Source organism: Salminus brasiliensis, chromosome 25 (genome assembly GCF_030463535.1).
Source record: "Salminus brasiliensis chromosome 25, fSalBra1.hap2, whole genome shotgun sequence".
In the NCBI taxonomy this organism is placed as follows: Eukaryota; Metazoa; Chordata; class Actinopteri; order Characiformes; family Bryconidae; genus Salminus; species Salminus brasiliensis.
This window is the reverse complement of record NC_132902.1, coordinates 7,154,766-7,170,443: the sequence shown is the minus strand read 5'-3', so window position 1 is coordinate 7,170,443 and position 15,678 is coordinate 7,154,766. Positions and strand designations below refer to the sequence as shown.

At 38.8% G+C, this 15,678-nt stretch overlaps 1 protein-coding gene across 17 annotated transcripts in view; it reads left to right on the top strand.

Moving 5' to 3' along the window:
• Positions 1-3,324: 3,324 nt before the first annotated feature.
• The window catches only part of ptpn5 (protein tyrosine phosphatase non-receptor type 5), a 134,428-nt gene continuing 122,074 nt past the window's right edge, over positions 3,325-15,678 (top strand). For 16 of the 17 annotated variants that reach the window (XR_011978530.1, XR_011978533.1, XR_011978532.1 and 13 more), the window contains exon 1: positions 3,325-3,593. Coding sequence is in view for 1 of the 17 variants with exons in the window: in XM_072671274.1 (XP_072527375.1) it covers positions 3,540-3,593 (54 nt within the window). In the remaining 16 variants the exon portion in view is untranslated. The remainder of the gene's footprint in view (positions 3,594-15,678) is intronic. The other variant, XM_072671273.1, reaches the window with a different exon arrangement.

Sequence of the window (15,678 nt, the reverse complement as noted above, 5' to 3'; positions counted from 1 at the left end):
GTGAATTAGTTCATACACACACAGACAGCACTACTCTAGCACTCTCTAATAACACACAGGCCAATCTATATCACAGCAGCTACAGCTTCTCTCACTCCTTTTTAAACGGACCACCTGCATCATTAGCCTGCTAAATTTAAACAATGTCAGATAGTGACTCCTAACTAACAGAATAAAGAGTGCTTAAAATATGGACTGCTGATAATGACTGAAATGGGTTCTGAATAATAAAGTACAAAAATACTCCTTTGCAAAACTTACTAGACACACGACAACAGTCAAATACAGCACTGACACATCGTGTGTGTGCGCGATGCTGCACTGAGAGAAAAAGATAGATAATACCATTTTGCAAGGCAGGGGGAGGAGGGGCTGCTGTATTTTCGTTTTTAAAATAATTGGTTTAACTATATACTCTTTTTGGTTTTAACATTTCCAGCTTGTCAGAGACAAATAAACGTTTTTTTTTTACTTGCTCTTTGAGTTAGACAGACAATCACAATAGAGCTTGTTTATTCTCTTGCTTTAAAGACTTTCAATCCGGTCACATCAACATAGGTGTAAGTGAGTGAAACACTTAGGTGCATAGTCCGCCATGGTAGTAATAAAAAAAAGTATATACAAAATAAGAATACAGAATATATAAACATGAACTATGTTAACTATACATACAATAATGCACTGTTTAAATGTACAGGTTTATGATAATAAAAATCTGTGAAATGCTTACATTTACGTTACGTTTACAGTTACTCGCTTATTCATTGTTTCTTCCAAAATTGATAGTATTTAAAAGAGTTGATCATGCTTTTTTGGAAAAAATTAACCGAAGGGAACAGAAGAAAAATAACAAATATGGGGGGGAAAGAGAGAAAATGTTTAAGAAAAACCAAAGCAAACTTAAGTTTACTACAGTGCCTTTCAATTACAGCACCTAAAAACTCTAAAATAGCCACTAAAATAGTGACAGAGGACATGTAAATACTTTTCCCATGATTTAGGGCTATTGAAGTTGTGGCACTTAAAATAAGTATTGAACAATTCATATTACATTTACCATACTTACATTCACATATTCAGTTGGCCATACTGAACAATTTAAGACAATTAAAACAATATGTATGTGTTTGTTATCCAGAGTTCATGGTGCAGGTGTGTTTGCAGTAGCAGTTTGTGACAGGGTGTTTTAAACAATGAATAATGTTTTATGTTTATCTGCTCTAGAGAGTCCTGTTCAATTGGCAGTGCTCCTGCTTCAAGTTCTCAGTGTATTAGCATTAGCACAGCTTAACGTACCTGTAAGCATTCCTTATATGAGTTTGATATAGAACAGTGGCATAGAACAGGGACAATTCTGTAAACCACTGCAGTTGTATGCCTTTAACCAGGTACCAACTAGCCAAGATGAGCTTTGCTCGAAATCATCGTGTCTGAAATAAAAATTAAAATAAACATTAAAAAGACTTGTCCAGTGCATTTGTTGTACTGAACTGTGATGTCTAAACTGTAGTGTGAACCGAACCATAAAATGATTTGTTACATGTTAAGTATTTAATTACATTTAATTTAATTGATTAATTCAGAATTGGGTTTGATGCAACTAGATTTTGAGGATTTCTGATGCTCTAGCTTGAAGTTGGTCTCTTTAAATGAATCGCTGACAGGCATTCAGGTGATTTGTGTTGTTTGTGGCAGGGTACATTGAGGCAAGGTTTCCACTGCTAGTGCCTATTTGGAAAAAAACAACTTACTGTTCTTTGTTTTCTTGTTGTTGTTATTCTTATTATTATTGGCAGGATCACGTATCTGAAAAGTGTGCTTGTGCATTTGGGAATTTTGGGAATTTAAGTTAATGGGCACATATTTTTATACATATGTCTGCTCTTGTAAAATGTAAAATCAGGTCAAGTCACGTACACAGTGAAATCAAATTACTTTTTTCCAGAACAAGTATACATACAATAAATACAATAAATACAATAAATGCGACTCAATTCTGAGTAGAATATAGCAACCACCAAGCAAGAACCCACCTAACACCATAGCAACCACTTGGTATACCATAGCAACTGCTTAGCAACACCATAGCAAACCCCAGAATGCCATAGTAACACCATAGCAACCACCTGGGACACCCTAGCAACCACCTCAGACACCATAGCAACCATTAGCCACCATATAGCAATATCAAAGCAGCCACCTAGGAAGAACCCACTTAACACCATAGCAAACTTCTAGGATACCATAACAACCACCTGGTGTGCCATAGCAACCATTTAGCTAAACCACAGCCACCACCTAGTAAGACTATAGCAACCACTTAGGATACATTAGCAACCACCTAGCAACACCATATTAACCACCTACTAACAACCTGGGATACCAGAGCAACAACCAGAATACCATAGCAACCACCTAATAACACTACACACACTATACACCACAACCTCAACACACCACACACTTTATACATATAAGGTTTGCTCTCTTCCTCGAAAATGTTGTCTTTCTTATAACATGTGCCTAACATTTTACTTTTGTAGTTGTAGCCTTCCCAATATGGTTCTTCTTCATTTAGGAAGAGTGGACCTTAAATGGTTGGGTGGTATTTCTGTTAAAATAAAGTCTGATCACCAGGCCTGCATTTTAAAGTTTAAATAAAATGGACACAGTGAAAATACAGCATGTGGGCATGCAAGTATCTGTTTATATTGCAATTAACCTACCCTTTCAGGTATACATATGACATTAATAAGTATAATTATCAATATTTAATATGAAACCATGACATACTTGGGAGAAAAACAATTCTCTCTTAAGAGAGATTTGAGAAAATCAAATCTCTCTTAAAAACAGTTTTAGTGAGGCACAGATTCTGCCACTAGATGGTAGTGGTGGCAATTTCTGCAGAACACCAGCGTGGTATTAAAATGACATGAATACACAAATGATGGCATTTACATGAATACTACTTTAGCTCAGTCCAAAAAAGACAGAGTGCACATACATGTATGTGCGCGCGCACGCGTGTGTGCATTAATCGCTCTGAGGACTTTTTTCTAAACATGATCCCTTTTTTCAAAATGATAAAATAGTCGGTCCGCACTCAAAGCTCAGATTCTCTCTGGATATTAAAGCAACAGATTGGATATTTTAGGTTGGTGAAAAGCAAGGACCCGCTAATGAAGTCGAGCTGCTGAAAGAGCATTCTCTGAAACCCACACAATCCGACCGTTGCTCCGTTGTCTAGGTTACCAAGCAGACACGTTCAGTTCCTATCTACAAGAGACTGTCCATGCGTCAAAAAAAAAAACCCCTAACAAACAAAAATACACGACAAACTACACCTTATACGTCACACACGTCACGCACGCACGCACACACACACACCTCAGCCTTCAACCGATGCAAGTACGGCGGACTTAAATGCACGGGCGGAGCGGTGGAAGGCCTTTCTGTTCGTTCTGCGGAAACTGCAGCATATCACACTACCTTTTCTTCCTCCGCGCGAATCTAGGAGAGCTGTGATGTGAATATTAATGATGCTACATGAGCCATTGCGCTCATTCCCATCGTCTCCATCAATCTGTAAGGTAAGCGCATTTCTGTTTTTTTTTCTGCCAGGGCTTTTTCCGAAGCGTTTTTCTTTCTGATTCTTTTTGATGGTATCACTGATCTGGCAAGTAGCAGCAATAGGCAATGTGTTGCACACTGAAACGGTATTTAGATGAGATGATGCTATTGTGCTCTTGTGATATCACCCATTAGAGGGTCGTTTTCCCTCTTCCCTCGTTTTCTTGCGATGTCTGTTCTCGTGTGCATTTAGTAATTCATTGGAAGCTGTTTCAGTGACATTCCGTGTTAAGCATTTCTCAGGTTTATAAAACTTGATTTTTCTTTTAATCTAACCTTAATATTTGAAGAATCGCGTTTCAGTCAATTGATTCAGAGAACTTTCTTGTAATTCTGACATTTTAAAACTCCGCATTCAACAAGTACACTACAGGTCACTTTACCGTTAGAGGAACCTGTTTCTGTAGACCAGGCTAAACCACCATCTTGTGTCTGTGGTGCGCAATTGTTTTTAATTTGCTACAAAATGTCCGGATTACTCAGATCACCTGACCCGGTTGTCCATAAACAGGTTAACTGCTATAATCTTATAATGAGGATCCGGAGACCAACCAATTAGTCTCTAAAGTCTCTACCATCATCAACCAGTTTGCCCTGTGCATTAATTCAGGCAGTGCTGTATCTCCTCTTCACCCATTACCAAACACTTCCAAACTATATAACAGAAACAGACCATGCTTTATTATTATAATTATTATTATTATTATTATTATTATTATTATTATTATTGTAATGTAACTGGCCTTTTAGTGATTCCTTTAAACTCTTCTCTTGAGTATGTTGAATGAGTGAACAGCAGACATATTTAATAAAATAAACATGTACACAATTGTTTTGTTTTTTGATACATACACCCACTGAAATAATTAATTCAGTGGTGATGAAAGTTTCATCAGTTCTTTGAACACATTTACCTCATACAGTTTCCTAACTGACATACTACATGGGTTTTACTGCCAGTTATATTTGCTGTTAAAGATATACCTAGAAAATATAAGCATCAGAATGTGTGTACATCAGTGTCTTTAGGTCTCTAAAGGATGCTAAACATGCTATGCAAATTTGAAATAGATGGGACCAGACTATATTGACTTTTCTTCCCCAAATATTAAAAAATATGTATTTTCAAGGTTAGATATTATACACATTTTTGTGCAAACAAATCAAATTTATTTGTATAGCACTTTTTGAAACTGCTGTTGTCACAAATCAGCTTTACACCATCAGTAATCAGTAAAAGGTGACAGTGGCAAGGAAAAACTCAGAGCTGGAGGAAGAAACCTTGGGAGAAACCAAGACTCACAAGGGGGACCCATCCTTTCTTTGGTCAGAATTATATATAAATTATTGATAAAAGTCACCGAGCCACCAAGACTGTTCTACTGCTCAGGTGTGCAACATATTCATAATCATAATATAATAATCATGGTGTAGTATAACTTAATATAGTCACGGCAGTGATGGTAAAGGTAAAGAGAGTAATGATAGTTAAGGTATTAGTATTAGATAGTTAAGGTAATATTAATAGTGGCAGATAGTTAACAGTCCATTTAGGTTTTAACATGGTCATTGGGCAGGTAGCAGTGGCAGGAGGGTATGCAGCCGGTCTGACAAGGGTGGTGGGGGAGCCTGGTGGTCGGACTGGTGGGTGGCAGCCGGTCTGACGCATGTAATGGGGACCTCAGCGGTCAGTCTTCTAACGGGTCAGGTCGGTAGAGAATGTTGAGCAGTATTGGAGTGTGGCTGACAACTCCGGCAGGTCTGACTATAAAAACCTAATTAAAAGTAGAGAGCACCCTGAAACACTGTCCACCATCCAAGCGGCAGAACGACAGCTCCAGCATCTCAGTATACTACAATTCCCTGTGTCCATGAACCCCTGGATGTGCCATCTTTATCTAAGGGGAAACCAATTCATTAATTATCAAACAGCTAGTCGAAGTTTACTAAGGTTACTGCTGGAACAGCCTAATAACAGTGTGTTGCAGTAATCTAGCCTTGAGGTAATGTGATAGTGAAAGCATGTGATCGTTTTTTTGCATCCTGTAGAGATAAGTAATTATCAAATATGATGCCAAGAGTTTTAGCTGATGAACCAGGAATTACAGAAAAATCAGCCAAGTCAGTTTTTTTGTTTGGCTTTTGGACCTAAAGGGAGAGCCTCTGTTTTGTCAGTTATTGTTAGAAGAAGGAAGTTCTACCATTTTACATCCTTTACACAGTCCTTAAGAGACAGATTTACTATTGCTAAAAGAGGTGATTTTAACACCACTAGTCATAATGTCTGTTGGATTATCTTCACTTTAAGTATTTCATGGATTTGTTTTATTTATATTTCAATGTGGGAGAGATATAGAACAGAACATTAGAATGTGTCACATAGTCAGCGAGTTTGGTCAGTTATCGGTTAACATCAGTTAACATAACATGATAACCTACTCAATCACTCACATCTGTTCTATATTTGGATTTATTGATTCGATGAAGTGACTCTGGATCACGGTCGATCCAGGCATTTTTTTAATGGATCAGGTATTTGCTTTTAAAGCCCATTCCGCTCTTTGTTGTAGCAGAGTGCCCTCTGGCGTCCTCTTAGTGTCATTAACAGACATGATTTCAGCTGACGTCTGCTGCACTGAGAAACGCAAAAACAACCCTAAACCTTATTTTAGTGTACAAAACAAACAAGCCATAGCTCATTCAGTTTTTCACATGAGTAATCGACAAACAGCTACCAAGTATGTACTACTAGATATTTATACAAAACACACAGACACACACACTTTGCACAAAGTGATTTGATTGAAGTGTTTTAAAGGAACTGGGAGCTAAGCGGTCAGGTTGGTCAGCTAGACTATATTATAAGATAGACACACTATAAAGTTTAAAACAGTCATTTAAAAATGTAACAGAAAAAAATTAGAATTAGAATTAGAATGTTTTAGATTCTTTTTGTTATATTTATTGCTGATTTGTCTTCTAACAGGTGTATTAGTGTTAGTGACGGATGGATTTGGATGGTTAAGGCATGGAATAGGAGGGTGATAACATTTTGCCAAAAAAATGTTTGTGCAGATCCACATATGGCATGAATTGTTGTCAGCTGTGTACAGATTGTTGTGCTTGTAAATTCTATTTTAAACATCCCATTTGTGGTGTAATGTACGCCTTTAGCTTTGATTATGGCACACATTTGCTGTGGCATCGTTTCCACAAGCTTTTGCAATGTCACAACATTTATTTCTGTCTGATGTTGCATTCATTTGTTCAGGTCTGGACTAGGTGTTGGCCAATCCATATGTGAAAATGAACCATACTTTCACAATTTGAGTTTTTCAGCACACTGTCGCCCACAACTGCTCATTTTAAAAAACGCAGCTCCACCATTAGCAAGTGAGCGGCGCAGTTTTCCCTGCTTACTGTTGCCATGGGAATCAAGGAGACCCTACCGTTGACAGCCATGTATTTGCAGTAGTTACCTTTTTGTAACTTTTGGGCTAAAAGGATCTGTCAGTTTGATACTTCAGATACTAGACTCATGTCATTTATCTGTCTTTTTTCTATTGTACAGCAAAATGTGCTGTTATTTCTTTTTCTCAGTTACAGACCCAAAATGTTTTATTTGTCTAAAGAGAAATAAAGCAAATCTGAATTTGTTCTTAACCCCAGTTTACAGCTAGTAAATTTACAGCTGAGAGCCAATAACGTAGTGTACTAATAGGAAATAAAACAACAATAATACAAAATGTATTAAATAAAACAGAAATATTACATGGTATGTATGAAATATTACATGGTGGCTGTGTGGGGTGAAGCTGCTGCTGTTCAGAGATACAGCAAGGGAGCAGTGTCTCAGTATTCAGAAAAGGGAGGCTGCGCTCTTGCTGATTGAAAGAAAGTAGCAAAGAGGCACAGCAGGGGAAGCAGCACTCTTTTGCTCCAGCAGTAGCCAATGGAGGTTGCAGGGCTGCACAGTGAAGTGTCTGCTTGCTAAATTCCGGTAAGGAGGCCTTCTGCTTAGTGTGGGGAGATTAATTTTTCAGAATTGTGAATCTGTTGCTCATTGGCAGATTTCATGGTAATGGGTGCCAGGCATAACACCTACCACCGCGCAGAACACCACAGACAACAGACCAAAGCTCTGTTTGACATGAGGTAGAGCAGCTCATCCCCTTTCATCTCACCCTTATTCAAGGCCAAGGATCTTTGGCCTGGACTGGAACATTCATCTGGGAAACAAACTGGGCTGGGCATCTTTTCTAATAACAGAGGGAATAGTGTTAGCATGTGCTGACACATAAATTTGATGATGAACTGAAAGGAAGGATCCTTACAATTCAGCTATCCTCTTACTTCCTCTTAATGAACACAGCTGATGCAACCAGATGAGGAGTTTAATAACGGATTTGAGATTAATTTAGTGGAAATCAGAATCAATATAGTTTGGACTTCATGTGTTATAATAAAGAACCGCGGGACAAGTGATGACCCTTGGAACCAAGATTCCTTTCCCCCTTTGGGAAAGGCTGCTTCGACAATTTTGTCTGGCTGTTCCACGATCTGCATCGGACTTGGGCTGGTCCAGGTCATAGCGTGGCTCTGTGGAGAAGTAGATTTTGTTGTGCTGGTTTTGCTTGGTATGGCTTGGCTTTCTTTAACTAGTTTCTGTTCATATTGCTGGGTATATTGGTCTTCTATGGCTGGGTATACTCAAAGTACTAATAAATCCAGAACATAGGTGTGAGGTTACACACTTGGAAAAAAAACCCGAAAGCATAACTCACCCAGAGCTAAACTTCTTCCTAAAACTAAATCGCTACATGGCTGAGTTCCTGATTATGTCTTTAACCATTATGACCACTCTTTAAAGCGTCTTCTCATCTCTGTGTCTGGAAGTCAATTGAAGTGACGAGCTGCATAGTATCTTGTACTGGCCGTTTCATCTATCTGGAAAGGGGGCCTAACAATCTCATTGGTTCATGTGTAAAAGCCCATGGTTTGAAAGTTATCAGCATGGAAAAAATGGAGAAGGAACAAGGAACAAGCCACCACCATGTCAGTGTCACTACAGTGCTGCGAATTGTCCCCCACCTAAATAATTGCTGTTCTGGGGTAGTCTTGTGGGGTCCTGATAGTTGAAGAACAGAGTGAAAGGAGGTTAACATGCACAATGAGCATAGAAACAAGAAGATGGTATTAATGTTATGGAAGTGGTTATAGGATGAATAACAAAAAGTTTCCATACAACCAGTCCTTGCTCACCTTTTTCTTCCACATTTCCTGCATCATAATCCAGTGTCATAATCCATAATCCATTGTTGCCAAAAAAACAACAATGTTACTATGTTGCTACAATAGAATACTCAGGGACCTCATTTACCAAGACCTCAAGTGCTGATTTGATACAGTGTTATAGACTGCAGATGCATGTAGTAGAAATGTTGTGGGTGATTTAAAAAGAAATGGCAATACATGCAGAAGACAATATTTAAGGCGTTTGCATGCACAAGATTGTTTTAAAACACTGATCTGCGGAAAATGTGCCAAAATGAAAAGTAAAATATCCATTACACTGATTTAATGTCTCTCACGCTTCTGAAAACAATGTGTTTGTGTTTGTGTTTGCATGTCAAGAATGAAATGCTAAATTTATATCAGAATTGAACACAAACCACCTAAAAAAAAGCAATCAGCCCAACTGTATTTGTGAATGTGGCAAGGCAAACACAATGCACATGATTGCCTTTTGTTAGGAGCAGTGTGGTTTTTCGTGCCATAAAGAAATGCAATTACTGTCCAATTAAAGTCAAGTGGGCATTTTAACCAGAACCAGCATCTTATGATTGGATGAAATATATGTCCAGTAAAAACAAGACGTGTCTACATTGAGTCAGTCAACGGGTCAGATAATGTTTTCGTTATAAAATAGACATTTGCGAACACCAGAAATCCTTATTAAGGATGTCTTCAGAACCGATACTCCTGTACCTATTTGATACTAAAATTCTAAAAACATGACATTTTTTATATGGCACTAAAAGGAACTGAAACTATTGCAGTTGTCATAGATACAGAAGATTGTGAATTCTCCAGAACTGACGAGGGCAGCATAATAATGCAGGGGGGGAAGAAAAGGAAGGAAGGTAACCATAACAACAACAGATGACCAGAGCATTCAGAACAAAAATAGGAAATACCTTGAACTTTCAAAGCACCTGAAAAATAGACATCTAGATCTGTACACAGAATTCAAAGTAAATACGTTTTGTCACTGTTATTGTTTGTGAATTGTGTTCAGAAAGGCCACCATAAGCATGTTTAGACTAACGCTGCTATGGCTCATCAACAAGTGATATTAGCACAACCCCTGTGGTGTTCTAAACACTACAAATGCCACATCTGACCTACTTATACCTAGAGGCGCCAAACTCTAGTTATCTGACCTTTATGACTACCTACTAGAAGCACAGTGTTGGTTTTAACTTTTAACAGCACAGTTTGACAGTCAAAACACCAGTTTTTATACAAGAAAGCGGTTGAAGCGGATGATCACAAGATCACACTTCATGGCTGTAAGCCAATTATGGATTTAATACTATGAACAAGGTCAGTTCTCTTCTTGTTCTAATCAACAAGTTTACCTGTTGTTTTTTAATGTCCAGGCTGGGTACCACTGTCGACATGCTGTGCCATAAAAGGTTAAGTGAGTTGCAAAACACAGAATTGTTTGTTGTAAATATATGGAAGCTACAGTAAACTGTTTTTTCCGAACCGAGTGGAGGAGGCAAATGCACACACTCTTCAGAAAAGCCATAGCTCATTCAATCTTGGCTTTGAGAGTTGGGGGACTGTATGAGTCAAAGTCCGACCAAAAAGCTGTATACACGCACCACACTATCGGGCCGGACGATCTGGAGTTTAAAACTGTGTTAATATTTCGAAACTGCGGGACTAGTTACGCGGCAAAGAAATGGCAGAAATAAAAGAGAAGAAGAATAACTAGAAATGTGCTTTTCCTGAAGGAAATGCAGAATGGTTGCGCAGCTTAAACTGTTCTCACCGCCTGCTGCTGTTGCTAGTTTCTGTGGTGGTTTCTCTGGTGTTGCTGGCTGATTGCATTAGTGCTCTAGTCCCACCTTAATTTCAGTGTCAGTGTAAACTCAGGAGTACCTTAAAATAATTTTCATCTTAAATTCTACGCATTTTAAATGTAATTGCACCCTAAAAGCATTTCCACCTTAGAATTATGTGATACTTAGGTGCAGTTCCACCTTAAAAGCAGTTGCACCTTAAAGTTCAGTGCTACCCCAAGTGTGTGAAGGAGCGGTATCGCAGGTCCTTCCTTCCTGCTGCCGTCAGACTGCACAACCAGCACTGCTCCCAGCGGACCACATACACACACACTTACACTACACACACATGTTCATGTTCAGGGAATACTATGTGCAATACCCCCCCCCCCCCATGTGCAATTAAGAGTCGTTTGCTGTAAATAATATTGTTTATTGCTTTTTAATTCTCATTTATATTGTGTATATAGTGTAAATTATTTATCTAAATTTGTGTAACTGAGTGTTTTGCTATCCCTTTCTGCTGTGCGGGACTAATAAAGGACAATCTTACTAAAGTGCAATTCTACCTTAAAAGCAGTTCCACTTCCAAATTAGTGCCCTAAAAGCAGTTCCTCCTTAAAGGTTAGTGCTACTTATATGCAATTCCACCTTAAAAGCAGTTCCACCTTAATAGCAGTTGCACCATAAAAGCAGTTCCACTATAAAATTCAGTGATCCTTAAGCACATTTCCACCTTAAGCACAGTTCCACTTTAAAGAATTCACTGTGTGTGCTGATGCTGCTGAGCATTAGGCTGTGAGCATTCGAGACATTGGGCTCTGTGCATGAGTTTGGATGTGTGTGTGTGTTAAGCAGTGCTGCTTAAGCTCAATTCCACTTTAAAAGCAGTTCCACCTTAAAGTTCAGTGCTAATAAAGCGCAAATCCACCTTTAAAGCTGTTTCACCTAAAAAGTGAAAGTGTGAGTTAAGGGCTCATTGTGACATCACATCAATTCCACCTAAAAAGCAGTGCTCCCCAAGCTCAATTCCATTTTATAAGTAGCACGGGCACAACTAATAAATATATATAAAAATTGTTTGTGTGCAGGATCCATAATTTGTATGTTAAGGGGGTAAAAGGGAAACAGGGCTGGCCGTGGTTCAGGTGCCGCACCACACAGTGATGCAGCGGGTCACCTCTGTAGAATTTGCACATGTTGGGGGTTGGGACTCTGGCTCTTCTGGGAGTGCATTTTCCTGAAGTCCACAACAAACATCTCCGTGCATCTTTGCTGTCGCGGAAGTGATGAGCTATCCTGCTAGAATACTGCTTCTTAGCCTTCCTGATGCCCACCTGATCTCTTGCTGTGTTTCTGGCTTTCAGGAGGCTGTTCACCTCTTCTGTCAGCCATGGCCTTTGATTGGCCTGAACAGTGATGTTCTTAAGATCAGTTACATCATCAGTACACTTGGTGAAGTATGAACAGACAGTATCTGAGTACTATTGAAGATCTGTGGTGTTGTTGGTAGCAGCTTCTTTAAATACATTCCAATCTGTGGTGTTGAAACAGTCCTGAAGTGCTTCTGAAAACCTATCCAGCTACAATCCTACCTACTTGCAAACTGGTTTGGTGACTTTAACCAGTGGTCTGTATGCTGGTATTAGCCTAACAGTGATGTGGTCAGAGGCATCGATGTGGGGAGAGGGGGAGTGCCTTGTGATCACTTGCAGGGTGGTGTGGTGTGTGACTTGGTCCAGTGCTGTGCTGAAACAATAGTGCTAGAATATCTTGGTGCTTACTGATGTGCTTATACAGTTCGTTTAGTGGCTCACTTCTATTTTTGTTGTTGGAGCTCAGAGGGATATAAAAAGCAATGATTATCATAGCTGTAAATTTCCTCTGTAGATAACCATAAACTCCACTAACAGGGAGCAGACCATAGCAACATCGTGACACCAGGCATCATTAATGTAAACACAGAACACTTCCTCGCGGGTCCTACCTCCTTCCACAAGAGCTCTGTCCGCCCGGTAGCATGTGGGCTGGAACGTTGTTGTTGAGCCAAGTTTCCATAAACACAAAAATACAACAGTCTCTCCCAGTCTTCTATGATGATCGCAGCAGACGTATGTAGTCCAGAGCCTCTTTGTTTGTTTGTTGTCCAAAGAGCCTCTACAGGCTGCAGTCTCGTAGCTCTTCTCCACATTCGGAGTTTAGCTCTAAAAATGTGTAGTATGTACGCTTCAAGACGTGTAGACAAGATGAAGACATACAAAACCACTGTGACATACAGGACAAAAAACAGGAAAACACTGTTAAATGAATTTAAAATATTTAAGGTACTAGTAAAATTTCGATTGCCCTAACTTTTAATAGAATTATGATTTTGTTATCTGAATTTGTAAGGGTCATTTTAGACTAAAATGGAGCAGACCAGTGTTTGTTGCAGACAAAATGTGTTGCATTTAACACTAAATAGTACATTGTTCACTTACAGATAAAAAAACTGCAGGTTGAGGAGGGGTCTGATTCTTTTTGTGTCCATGTGTGTCTAGTAAGGCTAAAGTGGATTAGAATCTTGAGAAAAATAAAATACTTGGTTAGCAATTTTTACACGGGTACATACTGACCAGCCACTATTAATTACATTTCTTTGTATTTTCAATAAAGGACCATTTTCTCACCTCCGCTTTCTGTATAGGAGCACTTTGTAGTTTTACAATTACAGACTGTAGTCCATCTGTTTCTTTGCAAACTTTGTTAACCTTCTTTCACCCCATTCTTTAATGGTCATGACTCCACTGGACTACCACAGAGCAGGTATTATTTGGGTGGTGGGTCATTCTCAGCACTGCAGTGACACTGACACGGTGGTGGTGTATTAGTGTAGCATTTACAATCACATATGAAATTCTCAGGCTTCCACAGGGTGGAATTACAGGTCAGCATCTCTGTAAAACTCATTCATCATATTTGCATTCTGTGTGGGTAGGTGAAGGGATCTAGGTTAAAGAGCTGGTAAAGTCGATGGAGGGACTGGTGGAGCATCAGGAAGCCCTGTACCATGCTGTTTCTTTCTCTGTGTCAGTCCAATATGGGCTGACCATTCTGGAAAGTAATGTGCTTGGTCTATAAGACAAAATAATAAGGTATAAGGTAAAATCCCTTCATTCAGAATGCCCTGCGACATTATCACGTAAAACACAGCATGTTGCATTCACAATTAATTTGTTTAGTTTACATTCCAGACTGGCGAACCAGTCTGCTGTCTGCAACCCCACTTTTCAGAATCAACCATCTACCATTTTGAATGTCAAAGTAAACAATAAATGGAAACATATTTAAATAATCTTGATGCTACAGTGATGGGTTTCACATCCTCACTTGTCCTGTAAAGGTACAGCAACAACTCTAGCTTGATATGGTAACCTTAAATGTTATCTTACATCAAATGTATTTGTATAGTGTTGTTGTCACAAGGCAGCTTTACAAAATCAGTAACTGGCAAAAAACAAAAAAAAAATCAATAACATAAATAGACATGAAAAATCTAAGACCCCCAGTGAGGAAGCCAACAGCGACAGTAGCAAGGAAAAACTCCCTCAGAGCTGGGGGAAGAAACCTTGGGAGGAAGCAAGACTCACAAGGGGAACCCATCCTCCTCTTGTCAGAATTATTTACAAATGATTGATAAACCATTTATACTGTTGTACTATATATATATATATATATATATATATATATATATATATATATATATATATATATATATATATATATAAATAACCATGGTGTAGTATAACTTTATATAGTCATGGCAGTGATGGTTAGAGTAATGAGAGTAATAATAGTCAATATTGGTAATATTAATAGTGGCAGATAATTAGGAGTCCGTTTAGGTTTTAACATGGTCATTAGGCAGGTAGCAGTGGTAGGAGGGTGTGCTGCTGGTCTGGCATGTGTGGTGGTGATGAGGAGTGGGCCTGCTGGTCAGACTGGTAGGTGGCAGCTGGTCTAATGCAGGTAGAGGGGACCCCAGCGGTCAGTCTTACAGCAGGTTGGGCTTGTTCTGAATGAATTTATAGAGAGCAGAGAATGTTGAGCAGTATCAGAGTGTGTCTGACGACTCCGGCAGGTCTGACTATAACAGCCTAATACTGAGATGCTGGAGCTGTTGTCTCGCTGCTTGCATGCGATCACTCAGGTTGGTGGATGGTGGAGCAGTTGGACACTGCGAGATCTTATTACATATTATGAACCATCAAGAACACTTAGATCTCAGGTTTTGTTAGCTTTTCTTAACAAAAGCTAAACTAAACAGATGAGTTTTCAGCCTAGATTTAAAGGTCCCAAACATTATCTGGAAGGTTATTCCACAGTTGAATGGCTTTATAAGAAAAGGCTCTTCCACCTGATAAGGTTTTCTAAATTTTGGGAACTACTAAGAAGCCAGCACCCTGAGATCTAAGTGTTCTTGATGGTTCATAATATGTAATAAGATATCACAGTTACTAGCAAGGCCATGTAGAGTTTTGTATGTTAATAGAATAATTTTGTAGTCAGTACGGAATTTAACTGGGAGCCAATGAAGTGCGATAGAACTGGACTGATATGGTCAAATTTTCGTTAGACAAACTCTGTGTGGATCAGACTAAGTCTAAAATGGAGAAGCCGTCGAGACAGCACATCTCCCCTCAGGATCAAGATTTGCCCTAAGCTAAGGGATGAACTTACTAAAAGTTAAAAGAGTTAAAAGACTTAAAAGAGGTCTGATTATAATTGGGAGTATTTCTTTTAGCATTTGTTAGGGAATTGGGTTGAGTGTACAGTTTGCACAATTTGCTGAGGAAATATATATATATTTTTAGCCTTTGTTTTACAACTAAGTTATGTTCTTAAAGAGCTACACCAGGAGACGGCCATGTTTGATTTAATAAGGAGGGTTGGATTTGTTGTCTAATATGTCCTATTTTATTATTAAAATAGTCCA